The 27,711-nt window shown below is 36.0% G+C and overlaps 1 protein-coding gene across 1 annotated transcript in view; it reads left to right on the forward strand.

Annotated features, from left to right (window-relative positions):
* LOC140067844 (fibrillin-2-like) overlaps positions 1 to 27,711 on the forward strand; it is a 98,689-nt gene that overhangs the window by 20,479 nt on the left and 50,499 nt on the right. Inside the window, exons 3-6 of the mRNA XM_072113953.1 lie at positions 6,261 to 6,343; positions 9,784 to 9,882; positions 19,461 to 19,556; positions 22,168 to 22,263. Of these exons, the coding sequence (XP_071970054.1) occupies positions 6,261 to 6,343; positions 9,784 to 9,882; positions 19,461 to 19,556; positions 22,168 to 22,263 (374 nt within the window). The remainder of the gene's footprint in view (positions 1 to 6,260; positions 6,344 to 9,783; positions 9,883 to 19,460; positions 19,557 to 22,167; positions 22,264 to 27,711) is intronic.

The raw sequence follows: 27,711 nt of genomic DNA on the forward strand, positions 1-27,711 counted from the left end.
TAATCTGATGGGTTGCTATTGGCAACACTGGCAATTAGAGTCAAAACATTGGTTGTCCTCATGAGGGCAAAACATTTTCTGCAAGCCTCTTTATTTTTTGGGTCTGCATTTACATTTACATTGTGTTTTGAAACACAATACAACAGCTGAGGAGTGGACATTTGTCTAATATTTGTCTAATTACATAGCTGTTAACATTTGAGTTTACAAAACACAATGTGATACAATTAGTTAACACAGCTTTAACATTACATTGCAAAAAGCAAATGTTAACAGCCACTGTAATCATGCAAATCTCCTCCACTGTTGCATTACATTTTTAAAATATTATGTAAATGCCACAAGTGAACTAAAGCTTTATTTAAAAAAGGAGAAATGTGAAAACAATCCAAGTATTAATTTCCCTAATGGGGATGATGGCTACCCAGAAAGTGGAAGCCTCCAAACAGTAGTTGATGTAGCAGTCCATACAATCTGGACCACAGAGGCAAAAATTTATATTCATAAAATATTCATAAATCTTTCCATCGCATTGTATCTTTGTGTAGTCTCCACACCTAGTTCTGACTTACAATGACTAATGCAAAAAAAATAAATAAATAAATAATTGAGAAGAAGCTATACTGGTGATCAATGATAAATGTATTTTACTTCACTAGAGTTTCGCTGGCTAAATATACACATGATTATATCAATTCACTCATTATAGGTCAACTCATTTTCCATATTCTTGTTGCTTACTGCATGAACTTGCTGTGTTCATCCTCTACATTATATTTTTTCATGAACAGATATATGTTTTTAAATCTATTTCTGCCTAAAACCTGGTGTGATGACCACATCTACAAGCTTCACTAAAGGTAGATGTGTTTGACAGAACTCACATGGAGCTTTTAGATTACAGCTTTATCAGCTTTGTGTTATTGCTTGTCTCGTTACCTTGTTTTATGTTTAATATATCTTTATTGGTTTAAACAGATAAGGGGGGGGGTACAAATGTTAATGGGGAAATTGATGGAACAATGGTTGTTAGATAGTTATTGGACAAATAGTTATTCTCCTCCCCAAGCACCAACAAAACTAGGTGATTGTGAGCCGCCTCTATTAAGAGTTTGTAGATTTCTAAGAGTGGTCGAGTCAGGGGAGAAGGTTGACAGAGCAGAGATTCTACGGTATCAGATCTGAACCAAATTGATGGCCGAGAGAATTAACAAATGAAGACAACTGAAAGTAGGCCATCCAAGAGATTGGAATGTCTGGGTTAAGTTGCAGGGCTTAGAGTGTAAGAGCTTTGCTTTAATACCCACCCATTGTTTCATGGTACAGTGGAATTACCAGTCAAATAAATGTAAGAGGATGGCAGATAGATGATGGATTTTTATGCCTGGGAGAGCAGCCCCGTCATGTTCTTTGGGTCTTGTAAGAGTCTGATATCCAATCCTTGATTTACTACCTCCCCAAACAACTTGCCCAAATGTGGAGCATAAGCAATGGAAAAAAAGAGCTAGGGAGAACGATAGGTAGGGCGTTTAACATTTATAAGAATTGGGGTGAGGGGCGTATATCCATTTGTAGGACATGAATGTGTCCGAACAGGGATAGGTGCTTCCTATTGTAATAATTCCCGGAGTATGGAGAGAAAAGAGATCCAAGGGAAAAACATAAACTGGAGTAAATCATCTGCATAAAGAGCTCTTACTGGGATCTTACAACAGGCCCTGACCTTGAAGAAAATAAAATGACCTGACAAGTTTATCAGTGTGTCCGGTACTTTGTAGGATAGGGATAGATTGATGGGGATGGACACTACCCTGGACTCAGTTCATGCTTTTGTAGAATTTGACCTTTTATAGAATTAGACTGTGTTTCTGGGGTACATTAAGACCACTTACATTAAGGAAGCAAAAATAGATAGGTGCCATCTCTGGTGGGTGTCGAAGGAAGAAAGAGAGAGTGAAGCAGGGGGTAGACGTAGTATAGGAAGAAATAAGTAAGGAAGAGAAAATGAAAAAAGCATAAAGAAATTATAAATGTCACAAACCTGTCCTATAACAGCGCAACCACAACCAGACATAGTGCTAGTTGTCAGACTAGGTAAGCAGTGGTGAACTAATACTGCGATGGCCCTGCCTACTGCAGATAAAACCGCCCTAACAAGGGTGATGCCACTCTCAGGAGCCCAACTAATGGACCTTGAGTGACCCTGCAAGGTGACACAGAAAAGTTTACTTTGTCTGGCAGCTGCTGGATGGTGGAGCAGACAGGTAACAGGAGTTAGACCAGTGTTCACATTAGTACACAGAGTCAAGCAAGTCTAAGACAGGGAAAGAGGTGTCACACCGGGACATACACGATACTGATGGATAAATGCCAGATACAGATACAGTCAGACAGAACCAGGTCAAAACACCAAGATGATGGCAAAGGTACAGGATCATATAGCAACAGAATGGTAACTTAATTCTGATACACAGGATAGCAAACAAGCAAAATCACTAGATAAAGCAAAGAGAAGACTGTAATAACCAGCACCCTCTGAAGGGACAGGGCAGGATATAAAGGGAGCAATGGACAATGCCTCCAGCACTGATTGGTTCAGCCATCAATCACTCAAGCTATAGCTGAACACAAAACAAGCTCAAATTCACACCTAGCTTTCCCTGAGGAAGATACTAAAAGGAAGCTGTCCATTAAGGCAGCCTAGGGTGTGGTAACAATTACAGAAGCTGGAAATCTGATCACATTCAAAGCAATTTCTGAGTTCTGACAATATCCTCAACCAGTTAGAGCACTTGGAGAAGCCATCAAGCAATAACAACTAAACACCAAAAATCAACAATGAAAGATGGAAATACCTAAATGGGAAACAAACTTTCATTATAGAGAGGATCCCCCCTATACCGGGGTTTTCCGCTGCAACTGTAATGACTGCTTAAAGAAGAACAACACAGTCACACTAATATAGGAATCATCTAGGGAACTCTGAGGGAGGCAGAAGAACTACTTCAATCTCTTGGTCCTCAATTGAAGGAGGAGAGGGCGGTGATGGATCCTCAGATACCCCTTCTTGGAGGATGTCTGTTGTATGAAGATGGGATTGTCGGCCAATCAGACACCGATACAGACGGTAGATTCAGAGCTGCCATGAAACCTGGAATATCATCCGGTGAGTGAAAAGATAAGTTTAAACCAGTGTGGCAGATAATCAAACAAAAAGGAAAACCCCCAATTATAATTTTGTGCTTGCGAAGGATCTCTAGCACAGGTTTTAGGGGTCTTCTTTAGGGGGATTTCCCTTGGAAAGTTGTCGGAATTTCATCCTGGGGCTTGGAAAGTTACTAAGGCTTGTTCTTTCAGCATATAGGAATGAACTCAGCACATAACAAGAGCTGGAATCAGCTGAAGGATGTGGAGTTAGAGAACAATGAGCCCTGTCCAATTCAAAAGGATCCATATCAACACCAAGAATCTCATTGAATATTTGCAGCAGGTTTGGAGGGTCAACATGTTTACGGAGACTCCTAACTCTCAAATTATTGTGATGTCCCTGGTTTTCTTCATCATCTTTTAGGTCAAATAGATGGTGGATTTGGTCAGTATGAGTTTTTAATACTGCTTGGAGGTCATTGAGCTCACTCTTGATTAAGTACCAGTGGTTCTGTCAGCTACAGCTTGTAAGTTAGATTGTAATGTGTTCAGTTATGACCTGTAGGCTGACTCCAATCTGGAGATGTATCCCTTCATATCTTGTCTTGTGGGTATAGCCCTAAGGTCGGACCTAATCTCAAGGAGTGGGTCTGGAGCACCAGGGTCTAGTGCTTGTATAGAAGATGATGTGGAAAGCAAGCAAGCTTGAATGGATGTTGCAGGTGTGGGAGGCAGATTGGAAGAGCACCGTTGGGTGAAAATTCCCCATCTGGTGTGCAGAGATGACCCGAGGGATAGTGGTGTCGGTGCAGCATGGGATGAGGTGTCGGCAACACTTTGTCTCTCACCTCCATGCTGCAGTGCATCCACATGTGCTGGGTACAGGGCATGGGAAAAGCAGTCTCCTGCCATGTTGTCTTAATCCAAAAAATCTGCAGGCCAGGAGGCTTCAGGGAAAAAACCTAATGCTGCTGCGGGTCATCATCAATGTCAGCAGAAGTCTTTCCTACCACCATATGAGGAGAGGTGACTGTATCTGGCTGGGTCATAGTAGCGGATTACCCCTTGCTGGTCAGGAGTTACATCCTTGCACTGCACTGCGCGTTATATAAGCATGTTGACATGTATCTTAACCATACTTAAAGAACAGCCACTGGAACTGTGTGCTTTTTCCTATATTTTTGCTAAGGCAGAGTTGATTTTATGGTGTTTGTATCATACTATATAGCATAAATTACTCCATTGTTTTTTAATATTATACTAAGAAACAGGAAACAAACCTTAAGATACACTGAAGCATAGTTGAAGACATTTGGCTTCAACTAGTGTGAAATCATCTGAATATATATAAATCACATTGAATATTGAATGACAATAAATGTTTGTAATACATTAACAATTGAACTGTAAGATTTTGAAGTTGATGTGTTGAAAGCAAGAAAAATTGGAAAGTTTAAGGAGCTCAGCGACATCTATGAGAGTCAAATTATGTTGGGTAGATTACTGGTTTAGGGCACACCTTTTACGGAATATATTCTCACATTTTGTTTGTTATTTTTTAAAGTGTCTAAAAACCCTTTTAAGGCAGGATTACTTAATAGTAATTTATAAATCTATAATCTATAAATTTCCTGCTGTTGTTTGCTAAGGAAAACCCAAACAAACATTGTGGTTACCCGCCACAAACATCAGGGTATTTCAAGTTTTTAATGAAACATTTATGAAAATATAATTTCCCCTTGACAAAGAGTTTTACATTTGCAAACACTGTAAATATCCAGAAAAACTCTAAAAGTCAAAGGTAAAAGCAGCGACGATTGCAGCACCAGAAGACTTTTTAAACTTATGAATAGACACTTCTTGTGACTCTATATGGTACTTTATGATTAATAATAATAAAAAACATTTATGAATACAGCACCATCATATTCTGCAGCACTTTACAGATCATATATAATGCAGAAATATTATTTTTTATTTAAAAAAAGCAGGATCTTCTTTATACTGTTTTGTTCATTCAAATACTAAATCTAACCAGAAAAACCTTTTGGTGCCAAATGCCAAGTCCACTAAAAGGCACAAAGCGATCTTTACAGAAATATTTTTGTATTCTGTTGTGTGGAATTTTATTTACCCTTATTGTAGGTAAATTACATCCTAAACTACCGGTACTTGAAGGTCAGCAGAGCAATAAAATTATTTCCATTTTCTTTGTAACTCTATTTTTTGCAACTATGAGGGACAATGGTTATTTTAATTCATGTTAATAGGTTTCAGCTCCATAGTCTCCTGATACATCAGAAACCTTAAATGAAAAAAATGACCATAACAGACATAATTTTACTATAAGCTGGATAATAGCACATCTGGAAGCTATTAAAACAACAATTTTTGTGGTAGTGAATGCAGCTTTATAACATTTTTCTGTGCAAAATGTCAAATGAAAACTTGTTTGGCCCAGAATTTGTTTTATTATTGAGATTTATTTATTTAGAGTGAAAAAAAAATGGACACAGGACTATTGCTTACACTTACAAATGACCATTGTAAATGGGAGATGCCAATTACGACTGGATAGTTTTATACTGCACTAGATTCAGCATCCAGCACTGACAAACATGGCGCAGCAGAACACTGGTTGTACTCTGCACTGGTGCTAAGCGACACACTGATACATCTCCTCCATTGTGCATAGACATGGAAAGAAAAGGATACATAACATTTGGTTGGTTAGAATTAGTAAAAGATGTCACTATTTAAAATGTTACTAGAAAGAAAAACTTAAAATACAAGATTTCATCTCCTCCTCCATAGTCTTGTTTAAATAGACCATGAACAATGATAGTGTTTTAGCACACAACCATTAGGTACCGTCATTTGTTGACTTTGGTCTGTATGAAGTCATGATATTGGCGAGACCTTTCCTACACCCTTTAAAGACTGTGCAGTGAAGCAGTTTTAAACACAAGAACTTTATTTTATTTCTGGCATGAAATTATGTTATGTGGCAGTATACCAACATCAACCTTCTCAGTTGTTTGTGCATTTCTCTTGGATAATACAAAGAGTTAAGGCCCCTTTAAATAATATACCATTATATTTTTTCTTTCTAGACCAAATGTTTGTGGATCTCGGTTTCACTCATACTGTTGTCCAGGGTGGAAAACGCTACCAGGCGGAAATCAGTGTATTGTCCGTAAGTATGGACTTATTGTCTTATTATTATTAAGGGGCCTATTGCGAAGTTCACTTTTAGTTAATATTGTGGTCACATCTATACTTTACATGTTACAGCTATCCAGATTTTTACTAGCATGTCTCTCCTCAGATTCACCCTTTTTATAGTTCAATAGGGTTTTGAATTGTAATAACCTGTGCCAGCTGATTTAAGTATAATGACCTAGCTCACGTGTCTGTTCCTTATCCTTTCTTACAAAAAGCATGGTGGTCCTGTATGTGTTTAAAAGTAAACCTGTCAGCAGAAATTGACCAAATAAACCACTTCCACTATGTTGTCAATCAGATCATGTTTCTTTGATTGTTTATCATGCTGGTATCATCCAGAAATTCTACTTGTAAGAAATAAGTGGTTGTATAAAGGCAAAAAGCTCAGAATGCCCTCTCTGCTGGCACTATGATCTTTTACCAGCCCTTTGGAGAGCCAGTTACTAATGTTCCAGGACACAGTAACATTAATTACAGTGTATTGGACATTCTGAGGTGGGGAGAGCTTGACTTCAGTGCTAAAATCTCCACCTCCCTGACTTTATATAAACAATTTACCTCTCATTTCAAAGTTGATTTTCTGGATGATTCCACGATGCTTCTCCATGAAAAGGAACAGGATCGGGAAGGTGTTAATCTGCTTCGCATCATACTGGTAATGGTTTATTATGTCATTTTCTGCTGACAGGTTTCCTGTAAGAAGTGGTGTGTATAAATATTGCTCGAGTTGTAATTTCTAATACTTTGGCTTCAAATGTCTGCAACACTAAAGATTTCCTTGTGTTGTTCCCTAGAGGTGTTACAAATATGCCATATGTACTTATTTATCTAGACAAAGGCCTTATATGGGAATCTTTCAGCACTGGGCCTTGGGGATGATTTCCTGTGCTTTGCTTTTGCAGGTGGTAAGATACTGTAGTTCTCTTATTACAGGAGGTCATATCAACATATGTATCCACTTTAGAGACACATTAACTTTAAGCAGCTTTATTAGATTGTAGCCTCACCCTCAGTCTGACCTTTCTGTTCCGTAATGCACATTCAGAATGAGCATTTCTAACCTCCTAAAATGGCCATATTTTAAATGCAACCTTTTGAGATATGGTATATAAATAATACTGCAATAAAACACACATATCAACCTATTTAAGTTATTTGTAATCAGAAGGGGGTTGAAACATATTCTACAGATATGAGAGAGAAGAGCGTAGTATTAATGTAATATATATATATATATATATATATATATATATATATATATAGTGCACATTTTTTATGTACCTAATTGTATAAATTGCATAAATAAGTCATAAAGTTACAAATTTGATAGGAAAAGACAAATTATGGCAAACCTTACAAATATCCACACACCTCATAAAAGCTTGATATACATGAGCAAATACAGCAGAAGCAAATCCGCAACACTGATCTCCATAATACACGAGTTCTCCATACAGAATTTCAGAGATTGATTTGCTTGTGTAACTCCCTAGTAACCATAGTGTGCATCAGTTACACCAGAGACATTACAGCTCTACTCTGTTATTTAAAATACCAGCTTCACATTTGCTGATAACTAGATACAAAATGATTTAAGTGAAAGTAGCTGCTGGAAATCTGAGGTATAACTTGAGGCTTCTGTCCCCAATGCAAGTACCAGGCCCCTATCTATAATGTATTTTTTATATGTGAAGAAAACACCTTAGGGACTTCGTCAAGGCTCCTGGGTCTAGAACCCTCTATATCCTTTCAAGTATCTTTCCTATCTTTCCTTCTGTAGAGATCTGTACAGTCATGTTTCAACTTTGTGAAGTAGTTCCCTATGCAGATTCCCTATGGCTACAGGAGCTGCTTCCCGTTTGTGTCTTAATTTTGTATGCAGCTTCACCATTGAGGAAGCGGGTATAAAGCGGCTATTGGGGTAGGCTTCCCTACACAGCCACAGTAGCCTCTGAAACTTATTTGCATATTATGCTATTAAAGTTTATTGTGCCAGCAGCTGCATACAAGATTAAGACACAAACGGGATTAGGCAATCTGCAGCACTTGAAGGTTAATTGACTTCGGCAGTGAGAAGTCTTCGATTTCGATTCTTTATTTTTCTTTTTTTTCTTTTTTTTATTCAAATTTTTATTTTCATTATACCAAAATATAAAACCATACATCTCAATAGTACATTTATAATTCAATACATCTCATTTACAAAACATGATAGCAAAAAGAGTTTTTCTCTTTTTTTCCCCCTTTTTTTGAAATTCTTTATTTTTCAATCCAAGGTTCATAAAACACAATCCATCCACACCATCGTATAGTGGGAAACCAGCCTACTTAGGCAATCTGCATTGGGAACTACTTCACAAAGTAGTTTCCCGGTGGTAGATTTCCTTTAAGGAGGAGATTTAAAGGAATACAGGAGCTAGGTAACATTTAAAGGGATCATACAGAATCTCACTTATAGGTCTTTCATTGCAAGTAAGCTTAATGTTTATTTGTAAGTTAGCAGAAACCACTGCTCTGCTCCCTGAATCATTGGGGGAGATTTATCAGAGATTTTACAGTATGCCAGTTTTCTGCCTCACAGGCCCTGAAATAATCACAATTACTAGCAAATCACCAGTTATTGAGGTTTTGTCCCCCTTAAAGCCACCTCCAAGCCAAGTGGCCGTGGAGGGCCCTGAAGGGGACAAAGTTGGTAGCAGAGTGGGCCGGTGAGAGGCATTCTTGCCTGTGCACTCTCTGTAGCCTGTAATAGCAATAGCCTCACCAAATACATCAGGAGGCCACAACCTCCTGGTATATGCGACAATGCCGTAGGGCCAGGGAATTCCCACCTGCATATGATAAATGACCCCACTAGGTTTAAGGCCAATTTTCTTAACATATTTATATAATCAATATTATTATTACATGAAATTTTGTTTTGCTAGGTTAAGGGCACATTTGTTACAAAATGTTTAATATACATTTTTAAATATGTATCCAATAGCCAAAGAGGTTAAAGTTACCCTACATAGTTACCCCTTTCCTGACAATAATAGTGCTATAACCTTTATGTTAGTGTCACCTTCCATTTAGAGGAAATGGAGCTCACAATTCTTCATATTTATACAGAACAATAGCCATGTTTGGGTCATGAATGCAGGTAAAGTTAATGGCACTAGAACATTTGCAAACATTTAATTTATAAACTTTGAATTGCATTATTGTATTGTATTATCCTTCTGTGTATGCATAAAGATGAAGTTCTTAGTGAACTATTTTGTTCACTAATAGTAAGGTTTGGCACCAGGTATATGAAAAGGGTCAGACTTTGAATTTGCTTTTGTTTCCTTCCATTTAAACCTAACATAAATAATTACATAAGCATATTAGAAATAAAAGAAATATAAATTGTCTTCTGTTTCCATTCAGCAATCTGCCGGAACTCATGTGGAGATGGATTTTGTTCACGACCTAACATGTGTACATGCTCCAATGGACAACTTTCTACAACTTGCGGAGCTGGTGCAGGTGAGTGAAGTAATAATATATGGATGAGAAATAATTTCTCATTTATATAAAGTCAGTGGGGGGCATTTATAAAGAGGTTTTTCCATTTCAGCAAATTAATGTTATTGTTTGTGTAAGGAAAATTTATAAAATTTTCTGATATACTTTCTATATCAGTAACTCATGGTTCCTCAGATTTGTGTCCACTGATAGTAAACATAGCAACTTCTTAGAGAATTACAGCAAGCAGAGATCTAGATCTGTTAGGAATTGATTCAGAACATATATTGGAAAATTGTTTAATGTTTAATTATACAAACAGTAATATTTATTAGCTGACATGGGAATATCCCTTAAGGATTTATCCACCAGTTTTCTGTAATAAGAGAGATTGCATAAATAGAAATGCATTATAATAAATGTTTAATATTTCAAGTTTTAGCTACAGCTTTCTATTGAAGTGCTAAGTTTTTGCGTACCAGGCCAACCTGACATTCACTCAAGTCTGGGATTTGATCAAATATTCAGCTCATTTAACCTCACTAATCAATTCAACACAATACTAAACAACTCTCATTTCCAACTAAAACATTTAATCTCTTTTTTCCTTGGAAACACTATCTCCCCTCTTACCCCATTTGAGATCAATTATCTTTTAAAGTATCCACAGGCTAGTGACCACATTAGTGTGATTTAATTCATGCCTCCTGTTTAGCAGCTTTCATCTGCATCCAAATAGGAATGTGTTTTAGGCTTCACTCTCCCAGATGTCCAGTAGGCCTTGATCTGGGGAAAAAACTCTAATTGTTCCCAAAATATGCTTGTTCTTCAGACTGATTTATTGATGGTACTTAGTACATGTTAGTATTGTGCATGCATTGACAGGATAATCTGCTTACTGTTTTGGAGGCTTCTCAGCAGATGAAGTTATATTGAATGCCTCTGGATCAAGATAAACTATCCTGTGCACCCTGTCTCTGACCACAATCTATACTAATATCCCCATATCTTAAAGGGCAGCACAAGGGCAGAACCTTTGATCAGTTTTAATAAAGAAATATAGATGGCATTTAAGTTGATCACAATGTCAGCTAATTGTTGAAAATTGTTATCACATATTGCAAAATATGTTTATATCCCTCTATAATGTATCCTACATCAGGACTATTTTCATTTAAAAATATGCAACCTTTATTAGTTCACATAAAAATAGAGAACTCTGGCATTTAAAACTAGTGCACTACACACAAATAACACCAAGGCGACACTGCCATGAAAAAAGGATGTATCAATTCATATTTCTAAAAGTATGTACAATGTGCAATACAGTTCATATAGCTACAGATATGTGCAATATACAGTACAATTCACATATCTACAGGTCCGTAAGTTCAATCCACAGGATATAGAACAATTTGAAGATTTCTACCTGGTTATATTACTACATGTACTAGTATTGGCTATGTAGTGGCTATTGGCTATTTTGCCAGTCATTTTGGCTAATTAAGATGGAGGTCTACTGATGTAATGCATGGTACTACTTGTGTACGTGTCGTCATCCTATTTTCCATTTTTGTTAATATGTCCCTCTATAATGATAGATCCAAATATTTACAGAAACAGTGCTGCAGTTGTAGGTATTCTTAAATAAAGTTATTGCTTGAAAAAACAGTGAATATAAAGAAAAAACTTGATCGTGATAGAAACCTGAGGCTTCCTAAACAAGTGTTAAGTTTTAACATCTTTATTCTAAAGTTCTCAAGTGTTTTCAATTAATGATGAAACAACCCAAGACCTTTCTCATTATAAGAAATGACATATGAGCTCAACACTTATGCATCCACTATGTAAATGATATTGATGTTGAATTACCTAATTGTTATAATTCATGAAGGCTAATGGGATAATTATGTTGGGTGCTTTTTATTATGTACAGTTTATATCATTTACAGATTTAGAATCATTTTGAAACCACACTACTAAACCCAAGTATAACTCAATCACATAATCCTTTCAAATAAGGGGTTGTTGTAATCTACTGTACATCACCAGGAAAAAATGAACATACACTATACAGTAATAGCAGTCATAAAAATATACAACTGCAACCTGTGCACGTAACACAAGGAATTACTGTTTTTGATATGATAAAAAAGCATATGGTTTCTCAAAATACTCTGACTCACATACAAATTCAAATTAAGAACCAACCTGAAGAATCTACCTATGGTAGCTTCTTAATTTGAATTTGTATGTAAGTCAAGAGAATATGTTGTAAGTATAATTCCAGTCACAAATTTATTTTAGTCCCTGTGACAATTGAATTTTCACAATTTTGGGTTGTCAATCAAGGATTAACAATAAAGCATCTTTGCAGACACCTTTGAGAACTCTTAGACCCTTTGCACATGAACGCGTGAAGGCTGATGCTATGCTGAACCAACATGCTATGGCCGCACAATTTTCAGCTGCTTCACAGCCCCCATAGAGCTAAAGTCCAGTAAATTATCAGCATTCAGTGGTCCGTCTGTAACTAGGAATTGTCAAGTGTCTTCGTAAGTCAGGAACTGCTTGAATAATGTAAAATGGTAAGCATGACCCCATGTCTTCATTAAAACAATGGATGACTCTAGTCTCCAAATAAGGAAGAAGTTAGAGGGTAGCCCCCTAAGTTGGCCAGAACTGTTTATATGTGGTTCTATATAAAATTAATTATTCTAACCATTTGACAAATTTAAGTAAAATAATCAAAGAATTCAGCCTTGCTCCTTTAGTTTATTTTCAGTTATTTTTTCCCTTAAGAACATAATACTTTTTTTTACAGTATCTGAAGACTTTAAATTGAATGTTGCTTATTGAAACCCGATTTTGGTCTCAGAGTCTCAACCCATTCTCCAGTCTGCACTAATTAAAAGAATGTTTCTTTTGGCATAAGGCAATAGAAGCCTTCAGGAAACAGAGAGTGTGTCTTTAGGCAGAATTCAGAGAAAATGCTCCCCCATGAGCTATCGGGAATGCTAGAAAGCAAGGCAGGAGGGATTTAGCTAATTTGTATGTCATGGATATCAGGAAAAGTCACTAACTTGTTAGTTTGGAAGAACCTACTGTACACAAAGGCAAAATAGTCAGTCCTTTATTTTGAAGTGTGCTTTTTAATCTCAAGATATCTATTTAATGGTATACTTGTATAAAACCAGTGTGATATTGACTAGTCTGACTAAATCGAAACCCTTTGTGTGCTGTAATTAGGTTCAAAATCCTTTATGACATTTTTGTTACAATTCAACACTAAGTTGAAGTTTTTCTGACGTAAGAAGCATGAAAAAAGCGAATACATTTGTAGACATACATCTGCATGTAACCAGAACTATATTAAAATGGTTATGCTAAACAAAATACCTAAACCTACTTTGCATTTCTTCGATTATTATGTATAAATATTATCTCAATCATAATGCAGGATGGTAGTTAAATAAGAGACTGCACCATTCATCAACATTAACATCATACTAGACAAAAATATAAAGCTCCATTTTACATATGGTTTTCTCCTTAATATTGTAAATAGTGTAAAATATGTTTACACTAGTGAATGCAACAGGTTATGGCCTAAAAAAGGTGAAGACTACACATTGAAATTAAAAACCACCATGACGTTACTTGGTGTGAGCCACCTGCACACACACAGCACATGGAAATAGGCCTGTATGTCAGATCGATCACATGGACTGCACGCCTTGTACAGAAGGGGAGTCCTTGCATTATACCAAAATATTATGCAAGGATTTCCTGTCTGCCAGCTGGACCTTAACCTCTTAATGATGCACACCGTAATAGTACGGCGTGCATTGGGTGTGGGTGTATAGAGAGGGCCCACGTGCTGAGCCCTCTCCATAGCCTGTAAGTCTTTGCTTCATATTGCTAGCACCGATCGCAGATGTTATCCTGCCGATCTCAAAGATGGAGGCTCCACCATCTTGGTGACGATCGTCGGTCCCTCTGACGTCATCGGGAAGCAGCGATTGGCCACCATGACAGCCTCGGGGGTTCCGAAGACCCGAGGTTATCTCGTTTTAACCATTTCATTAAAATGTGCAATTTTCACATTGCAATGAATGAGAAGGAAAATCCCAATTCCTCTGCGTTTAACCCGGTAACAGAAAATAGCTCCCAAAGTTGAAAATGGCACTTTTTTGCCATTTTGAAAAATATAAAAAATTCTATAAAAATGATAAAAGATCATACAGTCGGGAAAAATGGTAGCTCTAAAAACGTCATCAAAATTTGAAAAAAAATGACACCACCCACAGCTCTGTACATCGAAGTATGAAAAAGTTATTAGCGACAAAAGATGGCAAAATCCCCAAAAATCTTTTGTACAAGAGGTTTTAATTTTTGTAAATGTATGAAAACATTACAAAACGTATACAAATTTGGTATTCCCGTGATTGCACCGACCTAAATAATAAAGAAGACATGTCATTTGGGGCACACAGTGAAAGCCGTGAAATCCAAGCCCACAAGAATACGGCGCAAATGCATTTTTTCACATTTTCACCGCATTTGGAATTTGTTTCTGCTTTCCAGTACACAGCATGGAATATTACATACTGTCCCTATGACAGAGCTCTCTACATTTAAAAATAAAAAAGTTATAGATTTTGAAGGTAGTCAGTAAAAAAATGGAAATGAAAAAACAAAAAAGGGCCAGGTCGTTTAGGGGTTAATGCCGGAATGGTACAGTCGGTACTGTAGTCCTTTACAATATTTTTCTGCATATGAAATAAATTAGCCATGAAGGAATATATATCCTCTGCTGTTTATTTTCACCCAGCTTGCCTGGGTTTTCGACTAAGAGCTCCATTATGGTGAAGGAACAGTTTCCATAAAATACTAGTGAATCCAGAACGATACACTTGTCTGGTTTTATTTTACGGTTGTTATTATCTCATTCAAAAGGGGGAGGGTAACACATTTTTTTTTAAGACTGAGGCAATATTTTTTCATGGCCCATAAGCTGCAGAATTGCAGTAGACTGCCTGTCTACACTTTCCCTTTTATTCCCACCAGGACATGAAAATGAAATCATTAAGATTATTGTGTTTACAAGAGCTAGTTTAAAATACAAATTTGTAGGGCTGAGTTCACACAATTGTTTGTATCTATCCTTATTCACATCAGTATTAAATTGAAGTGGCAGGTCTTCTTCCTTGGAGCACACTTCCAGAGCAGTGCAGGGGGCGCCAGATTTATGAAGACCATGCACCCGTTTTGATTAATTTGGCGCACTCTGCACACTACACAAGAAAACTGTACATAGTGCAGACTGGGCTCGTTTGTGGGCCAATGTGTTTTATCTGGTGCACAGCTGAATGACCTACAGTATTTGTAGATGGCATTTTAGATCTCAAATACCGTAATTCATTTAAAAACTTCTGCTAAGAAGAACTCATTTTTGAAAAGCATCTAAATTCTCCAAATCACTGTAACAAAATGGAAATTGTGGTAAGGACATAAATTATAAGATTCTCACAACTTTAAAAATATGGAGTAAGAGTATGTCTTACTGCATGATCAATGGGATTTGAAAGGGAGTTGTTCTAAAGCCCCTATACAGGGACTGACAAGAATAACAATAATTGGTAACTTAATTGGTAACAATAATTAATAACTTTCGGTCATGATTGTTGTTTGCTGGTCTGCTGGATTTACATACAGTACATATTATATGCTTAGTTGGTAAAAATCTATTGGCAGATAGTATGAGGTTCTGGGGTAGACTCTAAACTTGGACCACCCATGTAGTATGCTGAAAGACTAAAGGATGGTTCATACAATTTATGTAGGGCACATAAGATGTGATGCTAAATACAAAGTGTAGTGGTCCATTGGCCATTTACTGGACAACTGTCTACTGTTAACCCTAGCAATTTTTCTTTTCTGAAAAAAATTAAACTAATCCCAAATTACTTGCATACCAAATTGGACTTTACAAATGTGATGGATTTGATCTAATTTAGGAATCACTCTTGGGCCCTATGCACATGAATGCAAGTGCAAACATGTTACAAACATCAGATTTTTTCCGACCCAGCTGACGGCGCATGCACCACACCCTGAATGCAAGGTTTGGAGTTTATGTGCCTCTACCAAATGACCTCTGTACATGTTCATGTGCATGAGGAATTAAATTGTTGATTAAATTAGAAATGTATATGATTCATTTCTTGCAATTTAACGTAGATTCCTAACCAAGCAATAATATGGAATAATGTGAACAAAGAAAATGGAGCAATTACATTATTAAATGATTACCACATATCTTCCTATTCAAAACTGATACATATAACCAATTTTTTTGAGTTATTATTATTATAATTATTTCACCTTACACATATGCAATTGTATTGTATCTGTTAACAGCACTTGGAGCAAAATGGGTTAAAGCAATGTGATGGCTGGATTTATTCACAATGATTCAAGAAAATTTTGGCTCAGAATATTTCCACCTACACAATCCAACTTTTTTTTAATATATATGTATTTTTTGGAACATATAAAAAGAAAGAGATTATTTTAGTCCTAGAGAAAAGTATTAAGCTGCAGCTGTACCAACAACCTGTTCCGAAAACCCTAGGGATTTTTTTTATCCTTACAAACCTTCTCTGCTTTTTCCACAAACAATTGACCCTGGGAGTTCCTAGCTGTGAAATACACTACTTCTTTACATTTTGCCTTCATCAATCTTAACCAAAATGTTTTGGGATTGAATGGCGCCTGAAGTCAGTCTACTACCAATACCAATTCTGGCTACTTTTCTTGCGATAGTATTTTTTAATCAGGTTTCCTTTTTCTCTATAAAATAACTAGTATGTATGTATAAGTATGTATAAGACACAGAGCATTTAAAATGTATTCATTAATTATTATTAAAATGTGTGAAATTATTTCAGCTCTGTGCACATGTTTGACCACACTGTCAAAATTCATCCATTTTAAAAAAGACTGCAAGTTTAAAAAATAAATCTACTGAAAACTGGAATGAGATATATGTCTGACAGGATCATAAAGGGCATGTGTAAAATATGTGCACCCAGGTAATCATATGGTGAAGGCTGATGTGAGACACATGTGTCCCCTGATTGCCCCTCCTAATAGAATGCCATCTTGAATTCTGTGAACTCTGTGGGGTAAAATTTCAGGAATGGAAATCACACATCCAGTGAACAAAAGGATTATGTGCATCTAAGAGCAGATATTTTCACGGCATAGTCTGCTGGGGGCCACAAAAGATCTTTATGACTTCTCTAGAGAATTCCTAGGATCAGGAATGAATTGTATTGCTTCTTAGGTAACTGACACTGTAATGAAATTCAGCTGTGTATACCCCCTGTGTGCTGCCTGTCTCTGGATGCCAGAAGGCCATCTAGGAGCAGGAGCTTATATCTATCCACAAGCTTCAAATAAGTTAATATGCTAAAAAATAAAGCACTGCACAGTCTATATAAGCAAACCATTTAGAAACCAAACTCCAACCCAAGACCCACTAAAAAAATTTAACATAAATACTGAAGTTTTAGTTTAGAAAATAACAACAATATTAACACATTTTGTCTTTAAAGAAAAATACAGTAGCAGAGATTTAAAGGAAACCTACCACTTGAAGTGGCAGGTTTCAGATGGAAATACCGAGCACCAGCTCAGGGTGAGCTGGTGCCGGAGCTGATTTTTGTTAGTGTTTTAAACCTTATAGCCGGCGCAGGGAGGTACGCGCGACCGTGCGCGCGGCTCTCTTTCACCTCCTATGTAGCCGCGCGCATGGTCGCGCGCATGGTAAGCACCGAGCGCCTACCTCCCTACGCTGGCTATAAAGTTTAAAAAGTGTTTTAAACCGCAATACAGCGGTTTAAAACACTAACAAAAATCAGCTCAGGGTGAGCTGGTGCTCGGTATTTCCATCTGAAACCTGCCACTTCAAGTGGTAGGTTTCCTTTAAATTATATCTTCACCGCAGACTACCCCAGCATCCCTTAGATATTCCACTAAAAATAGAGAGCTAAGAGAGGCAAGTCCTGGGATGCCTGGTAATGGAGGAGGAAGCCTGCATTCACTTATTACTAGTCAGGAGATCTCTTTACGACTTTTATCTTGCTGGGTCTGAAATGGTTAATCAGAGTTGCTGGGTTGGATTGGCTCTTATAGATGCCCTAGTTACACGGGAAAAAATGAAAGATAACAAATCAAAACAAAAAAAAAAATTAAAACGTCCCCCACTGGTCTTTTATTACCACTTTGGGTACAAACCAAGTTAAAAATCATGAACAATACATATATGTAAATATGTAAATAAAGTAATTTATACACTTATACACCCAATAAAATTGTAAAAAATCCCTATGTACACTATAAAAAAAATTGACATTTTTGCCTGTTCGCCACGGACTATCCCACACAAATAATGGTAATTTACAGTTAATTTATACATTTAAAAAATGCACGATATATTACAAAAATAAGCCTTTTTCAACCTTTTGTAAATGTACCCCCCCCCCCCCAAAAAAAAATCTAAATCCTTTAACATTTGTTAACTTTTTGACTAGACTCATGGATCCTTATTTAAGTTTTGGCCCTTAAACCATTACATATGAAAATTTTATAAAAAAGCCAGTCATTAAAGCTGTTAAAGGCCTCGTCATTAAGGGGTAGTGCATGTTGTTTTGCAAGACAGGCATTGTTTATAAGATCACTTTTAATTTATTTAACTGTTTATTATTGGTTAAATGTAAAAATTTCATTGCACCAGTTTTTTATTCCATTTACCTATCGCTTACGACAATATCAAATCCATAGTTTATTTGGATTCATATACATTTTTATTAATCAACGTATCTTTGTAGATAAATCTCTATATGCCAGTGCATTAGAGTCGTAACCCAATAAAGCTCTTATTTGGGAAAATTCTCCCATAGACAACAGTCCACAGCTCACTGGTAATGTTCTTGCCTTTCATAGTAGGGGTTTTATGGTAAATACTTCAATAATAGATTGTGTCAGCGGGGAATGCTCCCCAATATGGGGATTTACCCTGCATAATCAGGTTATAGGATTCGTGCTCTGCTAACGGAACCCTACTAGTCCAAAATCGACTTACAGTAATCTAAAGTGTACTACAGGAACCTCATCAACTGGAACCAGGGTGTGTGCAGGCAGAGAAAACTTGAGTGCAGCCCCTGGAACGTGTGTAATAGGTTCACCCTCACTTTACTATAGCATTCCGTCTATGGGGAAATTTCTTAGTGTGAGATACACTGGGATATATGTAACACAGTGTATACAATTCATTTGGAGATTTACGCTATAGAATGGATTAGGGATACTGCACACTGCTTTGTAGCCATATTCAGTACATGATCTGTTGCATGATGGTCACTCTTAGCCCCCTATCGGTCCTAGTGGCTCATAATAGGATCTAAAGGAATATCCATCAAGAATCCAAACTAGGCAACCTCTTTCAAGCACATTTGTTTCATGTCGCCTGTCCATTTCTCACCTATTTCCCCACTAACACTAATACATAATTCTTTTTTTTTTTCACCTAGTTATGAATTGCAATGTGCGCTGTATGAATGGAGGATCGTGCAATGAGGACTCATGTTCCTGTCAAAAAGGATACACTGGAACCCACTGTGGACAACGTATGTATACAGTACATATATTCTTATATTCTACGATTTCCTTTATTCTCTACTATACGAGTATTTCACAAACATTATTTCAAATGGCAATGTCTCTGGTTTGTTCTGGAATATATATTCTCATTCAGAAATATGCAAGAATTTGATTGATTTGCCTAGTTTGTTCATCACATTTATGGTCCTGTGGAATGACTTTAAATAGCTTTCACAGTTGGCACTAATGGGGAGACTATTTTAACATCCACATATCACAAGAGAAAGGATTGCTCTAGGTGGAGCTACATGTCAAGCATTCCTCTTATTTTCTATAGGGCTGCTGAAGATTGCCATTGCCACGTGCTCAATGCTACATATGAATAGTCGAATGGGACCAATTTTCTTATAAATATTGAGGATCCCAGTCAGACTCCACCAAACTGATTCTTTATTCAGTGTACACAGAGTAATATAGTACAACCCCTTTCCAATAGTCCAACACGGCTTGACATTTCAGTTCTATAACCAGTTACCTTTCTGGGACAGCACATGTCTAATGCAGATATAAGCAATTTAGTTGAGAGATTACATTTGGTAAGGACACTGGCCCAGATATATTAAACTGGCTGCATTAAGGCCGTTTGCCTCAATTTTTATATATCTGGGCCATTGAATTTATGGTTTCTGGGTACCTTCTAAAACAACCCCTTTTAGGCTAGCCTCTCATTATTCAAAAAATGTACATGTTTCTCCAAGGTAGGATGGATAACTATGGTTAGGTCATGTTTATTACTGGTCTCAGAACTATTCCATCACTAGGACATAGAAATAGTTTATGAGTTTCAGAATTACTGGGGTCAGAGTATATAACTAATATACAGTATATTATAATTAGGTAAGAAATAAGGAAATATGGTAACGGAACTTTTCTGAAAGGAAAACATCTGTTATTTATGAATTATATATATGCAACATTTTTAAGGGAATGTTAACACCTGGCAATTAAATGGATACATAGTAGGAAATGTCTGTGTAAAAGCCTATGTACCGTGCACCTGTCCCTTGTATCATGGCCCATTCCACAGAACTTATTACATGTAGCTCATATTTCCAGAGTACAGTGGCTTAAATAAATTACATTTTTGTGTAATATAAATAAATTGGTTTCCATATCTGACATTTTTTACAGCCTGCTCTCGACTAGACATATGAGCCTGTGGGGACTGAACCTGGTCATAGTGGCTTTGGATTGCAGCCAGTTTCAGGCATCTAATTAGTCTTCATCCTCATTTGATCATACTATCCAAGTCTGTTTTTTCACAGCATTTTTTTAGGTTCATCTTGGCATTAATCTGGGGTGCTGTCAAGCCTGGAATCCTTATAGAAAGGAAACCATTTGTTAAATAGTACCACAAAATAATAGGAAAGACTGCAAATTCTCATGACCAGAGACGGGAAGGGCTGGGAACATTTCCATACCAATTTCCCATGGCCAGAAACTCTGAAAATGTTTAATTTCTCACATATACACGGATCAGTACAATTTCTAGTGTTGTTTGACATTCTGCCTATGTGATAAGTTAAGTCTTACTTATGTACAATTCACAGTCAGTTTAAAGTATTTTGTCACTGTATGAATTAAAGGAATTGAGTTTGTATTATTCTACAACTTTGTAGAAAAATGTTGTAGCTTTTACTTAACTTAAATATGTTTTGCTCATAGTTTTAAAAGCAAATTAACCCACTATTTGTAGTAAATATTGTAACATATCTCAATATCAAAATTTTAATAGGAGAAATGTAAATTATACTTGGAGTTAATCATTAGTTAATCCAAAAAAATAAACTTAAGTTGAGTCTAGTCTAGCCACGTAAAACCCTTATATTCTCTTATAAGTCAAAGGATAGATATAGTATTTTGTATCCTATAGCATCTGAATCTACTTTTATTTTTCTAATGTACTTAACCCATGACACAGTTTTCTTAACTGGACAAAAGGGTACAATTTGTTTTTAAGCAAATGTCTAAAAAGGTTTGAGTTTTGTGTATAAAACAATGTATATATTGATACTTTCAAACAATTAGACAATCAGACTTTCCCTACATCATATGATGATCAACTCGTTTTATGCAGATTTGACTACCACAGATTTAACCACAATGTTAATAGATAACGTATATATTTGGCCCAGATTAATGGGTGGGCTGCAGCCACATTCAACACCAATATTTCACTTTATGTGTCATGTTGTAGAATGTTTTAATGCTATAAAACACCAAACCCCTTTAAGAAATATATCTACAATATCATAGATGTAAACAGATGTAAAGCTTATATAAACTAAAGCAACACTGAAGACTTAATTGGAATAAGAAATTAAAAAAACAATTCTTTAAAAATATTAACATATACTAAGTATAACTACGTAATCTGCCATATACCACTGGAGGTGTCTTATTTCTTTCTTTCTATTATGAAATTCTCATTAATGTTTTGTGAATGCACAAAATGTCTTTAAAAGGATTTACTTTCTTAAGCAGTATCTGGTGATTGTTTTGTTTATTCGAAATGTCATTGTACAATTATGCTATGATAAAATTAATATTACATTGTTTCATATTTTTACCGTATAGCTGTATGTGAAAACGGTTGTCAGAATGGAGGACGTTGCATTGGGCCCAACAGATGTGCCTGTGTTTACGGATTTACTGGACCTCAATGTGAAAGAGGTAATTTTTTTCATGCAGTAATGACAAATATTCTATAATGCACTATATATATATATATATATATATATATATATATATATATATATATATATATATATGTGTATGTATCTAGTCATTGGGACACATGTATCATAATTCTGGCTTTTCTTGACTTTCCTGCTGATCAGATGTAACTTAACATTTTTTCCTTATTGATACATGTGGCGTTTGGTCTGTAGTGAATTTGCAATTATTCAAAACAAAAGTCCCAAAAAGTCTCCAAAACTCGCAAACAGTCCTAAGAAAATTCCTACATCTTGTCAGGGGCAGCCATAGATTTGCGCAAAAATTTGTGACCTTTTTGCAACTTTTTAAAAAAGTCGCAACATTCACAACTGGATTAAGGTGATAACTCAGGGAACACTGCAGAAAACTAGACAATGGTGAACTTTGAAAGGCAGCTTTGGGTGCAAAAATAGTCGCATATGAGCACAAGTCTCAAAAATTAAAGAAATAGCCAAGCCAAACATGTGCCCCAAGTAATGTGCCAAAAAATAAATTACTGATTCTACAAATGTTTTGGTAAATGATCTCTAATCGAAGAGACATTAATATATTTTTCTTCAAAGAATAAACTCCAATATACATAAGAAGTGTGTCTATTATACTATACATGACTACAAGTAAAAGGGTTGACCAGAAAATCATTCAAATGTAACTGTTGGATAGACCTTTAAAACCTGATTCTTGGGGGCTAACTCTTCACGGATGTGGTTTTATTATGAATATATTGCTATTGAGATCCCAAGAACAGTAGTCATTTGATCATGGAATTTGTAAATATTTAAAATATATGCTAATAAACAATTATTGGTACACAGAAATATGGATACTAAGCCTTTTTGTGTGAGCATCTCTATTCAAAAGCTAATACAATATGGAAGTTGATAAATGTAGTGATGATCTCACGAGCTTCTCTTCATACATTGATGCAGCATGGGGCATAGTTATAAATGTCCAGAAGGGCTCTTACTTATGTAAAATAGCCTGTGGAAAAAAAAAACTATTAAATAATATTAAATGGAGAATGTGCATATACAATTTACATATACATTTTACCCTTCAGTTTATTAGCTGTTCACATCCAGAAATGTTTTTTCAAGCAGATACTTGCTTCTTCCTCAGTGGATTCTTAGTGCTCATACAGTCAAATTCGCTTACAAATATTGTCTAGCTGCTGCACATTTTTCACATAAAAGCCCCCCAAAGCACCTTGTGTGTGTCGGCCATAAAGCAATCCTTTTTACTTAAACTGTACACGAAACCATTTGCCAGTTCATTGCAATTTGACCACAACAGGATGTTAAAACCATACTGGGCAACACATTTCTGCACAAACCTTTACAGACATCTTGCACCTCTTTGTTCTTGTTTTAAAATAATTGACCCATTTAGGAATGTAACATTTCCAATATTATGGATCGTTTCTCACTCCAAGACAGGATGTCCTCATAGCTATAACAGTTTGTATATTAATGACTCATTTTCAGATGAAAACCTAAATGAGGCAAAAAATGGTGAAATGATGAGGCCCATCACAACATATGAGTGGCATTTATTTTTTAGCCTGTGAGACACGTAAAGGGAGCCTGTAATATAGGAAGTATAATCCAATTTCTAGGCTGGATGACATGCAGATGGAAGAGCTGAGCAGATAAATATATGGCTTTGTGGCAGTAATCAGTATTATTTGTCATTTATTTGTACCTTTTTATCTATGGTGAAAAGTCAAGGAGGCAGTGCTATCTATCATTGACTGCCCTACTGATAGCAGTGCCCCACGGTTCCTCAGCAAAGAAGGGCCGGAATATAAACCGATAAATGGAAAGGTATTTTGCATTTTCATGGAGACATGTTTCCTTTCACTTAAATTGCACTTAAAAGCATCAATTTATCTTTGCCTTTAAAAGCTCAGACTCAGTTCTAAAATTTGCATCCCCTTTGCCCTGTAATTCCTATAAAATTGTTAAGTGATTGCCAAAAACTCTCCACTCCATTTGATCCTTTATCCTAATGTTCTTTTCATAACTTTGTGTCCTTTATTTCACCCTATTTTTAATTTGATAATGTTGCTCTTTTCACTTGCTGCTCTGTCCACAAATATTTGACCTTAGACTGAGATCCTCAAGAGATAGAGTTGGTTCAGTTAAGGTATTTAATGGATTTTATATTTTCCATAGGGTCAAACATGTTCATTTTAACTGACAAAATACACAAAATATCTTTAAATGCAAGAAATATAACAAGCTATAGAGCTATAACTTGCTTGACATAGTATAAAATGGTTAAGTTCTGCCCTTTGGGTACTCCCAATTCATGGAAGAGACCACAAGAAAATGAGTATCAGTCTACATTGGTTCCCAGGTAGCATATATAAGACAATTTTTATAATAGAAGTAAATGGATTTGTTTTGGAGGGATGGGTAGCTGCTTCTTTCCATTTTATAATAAGTGAACTGAAGAGTACTGACAAAAATGCTTTAAATGGAAATCCTAAAATAGATAGCCATTTATGATTTTTGCTAATATAAAAAGTAAGAAAAACTACATTTGAGTACTTTTAGGTGAGGAAATAAACACACATATAAACAATACCTATTGAGAGTTATGGCTTTATTAAAACACATAAGTAACAAGTAAAAAAATGCTTTTCACATTTCTCAGTCACAAAATAAAAGCCCAAACTTACAGTTATAGAGAAAATAAGTGAAGACACAACTCTACTGACATACATTGGATTTTCATTTGTTTGTTTTTACAAGCTCTGTGCATAATTCACATCTTTTTTCTATATAGAATTTTGGTCATTTAGTTATATTGCTTTTTTTGCAATGGTTTGATGCCATGAAAATTGTACAATTGGTGGTTGACACCTATCTCTGCAAGCAGATTGATAGAATATAGGCCCCCTTATCCATGAAGGCACCACCTCCCTGACTTTGCAGTATGTAGAGCACAGAGCTTCTTTACACTAATAAATGAAAAGCATTTCTTAATCTTTGAATATAAAAATATATTAAACTATACTTATCTTCACGTTCTCTGTAACACGGTGCCTGCAGATCCGACTACACTCTTATGTATTCTCTTTAGACTGTGCACGACATTGATTATATTTTATGTAAATAAGGCAAGACTTTTGTACAGCCATTTCCAATTTCTTACATATTTTGATTAATCAAAACCTTTTCTTGGCAGCAAAAGGGTTTATAGTCCAATTTTTTGGGAATCAAAAGGCTGATACAAGCACATGTCAAGATACAGCAATTCATTAATACGAAAGGGCTGTTTGAAAAAGAGCCAAAGAAAGCATGCTGTACATATGTCTGTAGATTATACAACGTGTGTTTTTGTAGTGTTTTTGCAAACACTGCTGTTAAAATTTCTGTCTCCTCCTTCCACAACCACAACCCCTACGCAGAAAAGAAGCTGCAATGTGGTATTGTCATCAGGCAGGGCGAGAAAGAAGCCTGTTTATACAAAGCCCCCATAGGAAGGCATGTGGACACCAGCAGCTGACCTTCGGACTGTAATTCTGACTCTCAGGAAATTGATTAGTCAGTGGTCTGAAGTGTGTCTTTCCCATCTCACTGTGATATTTTCTCCCCAGGCTTGCGGTAATACCCTGCTGCTGTTTGTTACATTAGCCAAAGCATATTGACCTGCATAAACCATAGGATAAGCTAATCTCAACAGAAAGAATTTGCCTTTCTAAATGCACCATGGCGAAACTTTTCTCATCTCTTATTTAGTGGGACATTGTACTTCTGAAAACATATTGGAAAGTAAACATTAGCAATCTTTGGCTGCATAAGGAAAACCTTTCTGGGTTAGCTTCATTGTAGCTAGTTCTGCTGAATGGTGATGTGCATTCCATTGTGCTGACATCATATCTTGGGGCACGGAAAGGGGAACACTGTAGTCCATATGTTTAAATCCAAGCATACTTTTTGCTAATGGGAGGTGTAGACTAGACTTTGTGTCATCTAGCTTTAGTCCCGAGAGTGCAATAGAACTAATAGGACACAACTCATTAGTGCACAACATTGTGGAAAACACAGGCTGTAACTTTATTACTACAGATAGGCATGTTGCCCTTTTAATTTGCAACTTTACACATATGGTTTATATTTATTGCTGAATGTGTTGTCAATGATCTCTGGTAGTGAGGGTTTCTTTCATTTTTTTTTTCTTTTGGGATTTTTTAAACCCTGAAGAATGTCTTTGAGCCTTGACTTGTTTTAGGAGACAAAACAAGCTCACCAGCTGTGTATATACAAGGACTAGTGGGCCAAGCAAAACAAATCAAAATAGAGAACAGGACATGAGATGGTATTACTTGCATGTTTCTGAATGGTTCCTCTACCAATCATAGGACAAGTATGCCAGCATTTACATTATTATGCCATTTAGTTGCCCACAAGTGACGTCAACAGTATATGTTGTAATGGTCTATTGAGATATTAAATCCATATTGACCAATCATTGCTCATATTTTATTTGCATTTTATAATCAGTAAATGCTTACCCTCACAATAAAATATTTATCGACTTCTTTAACAACTCCCAAATGGCCATTATCTTTTCATGAAACATTCTCTCCTTTCACCATTTACTTGTCCCCTCTCGTGCCCTCTCCCTTCATGATAAACAATAGCAACAATATAGAGTCAATTGTTTAAATGTCAGGTTATCGGAGAATGAGTGTTTAACAGAGAACTAGTCAGTAAGAAGTCTTTTAGGTAAAAATACTGGTCAATTCATAGGCAGCTGACAATCATATCTCAGCTCATTACCCTGCAGAGGTTTGCAACATAATAGATTGCAATTAATAATAATGAGTTGGACTGGATGGGAAAACATAGTATAAACCATTAGAATGACGGATGGAGGATGAATATTATAAAAAGATGATAGATTCAAAACTGTTTAGACTACTCCATGGTGCAAATGTATGTGTATATAATAAATGATAGATTGTAAATGATGCATTGTCAGCACACAAATCTTTTATTACTGTGATACCACATGTACTGTACAATAGAAACTACACTAAAAGATATGCTTATACATATTGTGTCCCTTTGACATCTAGCATAAACAGTCACAGTACTAACAGAATTAAACGATAGACTTGTTTATTCACTATACACTCACATACACGCATACGGATTTATATCTGTTCCATATCACATTAAAGTGCTACCAAAAGAAAACAGAAAGAAGTCATTAATAACATTAACAAATGCATTACTGAGTAGTAGTTTCCATATTTTAACAAAGTTTAATTTGTATATAAACAATAAGGTTTAATAGTTTTTTTAATTCCGAGTAATCCATGATTTCCCCGAAAATATGTAAATACAGATTTCCAAGAAAACTACCATAACATTTTTCTTAGAACATATA

This window comes from Engystomops pustulosus, chromosome 1 (assembly GCF_040894005.1).
Source record: "Engystomops pustulosus chromosome 1, aEngPut4.maternal, whole genome shotgun sequence".
NCBI lineage: Eukaryota > Metazoa > Chordata > Amphibia > Anura > Leptodactylidae > Engystomops > Engystomops pustulosus.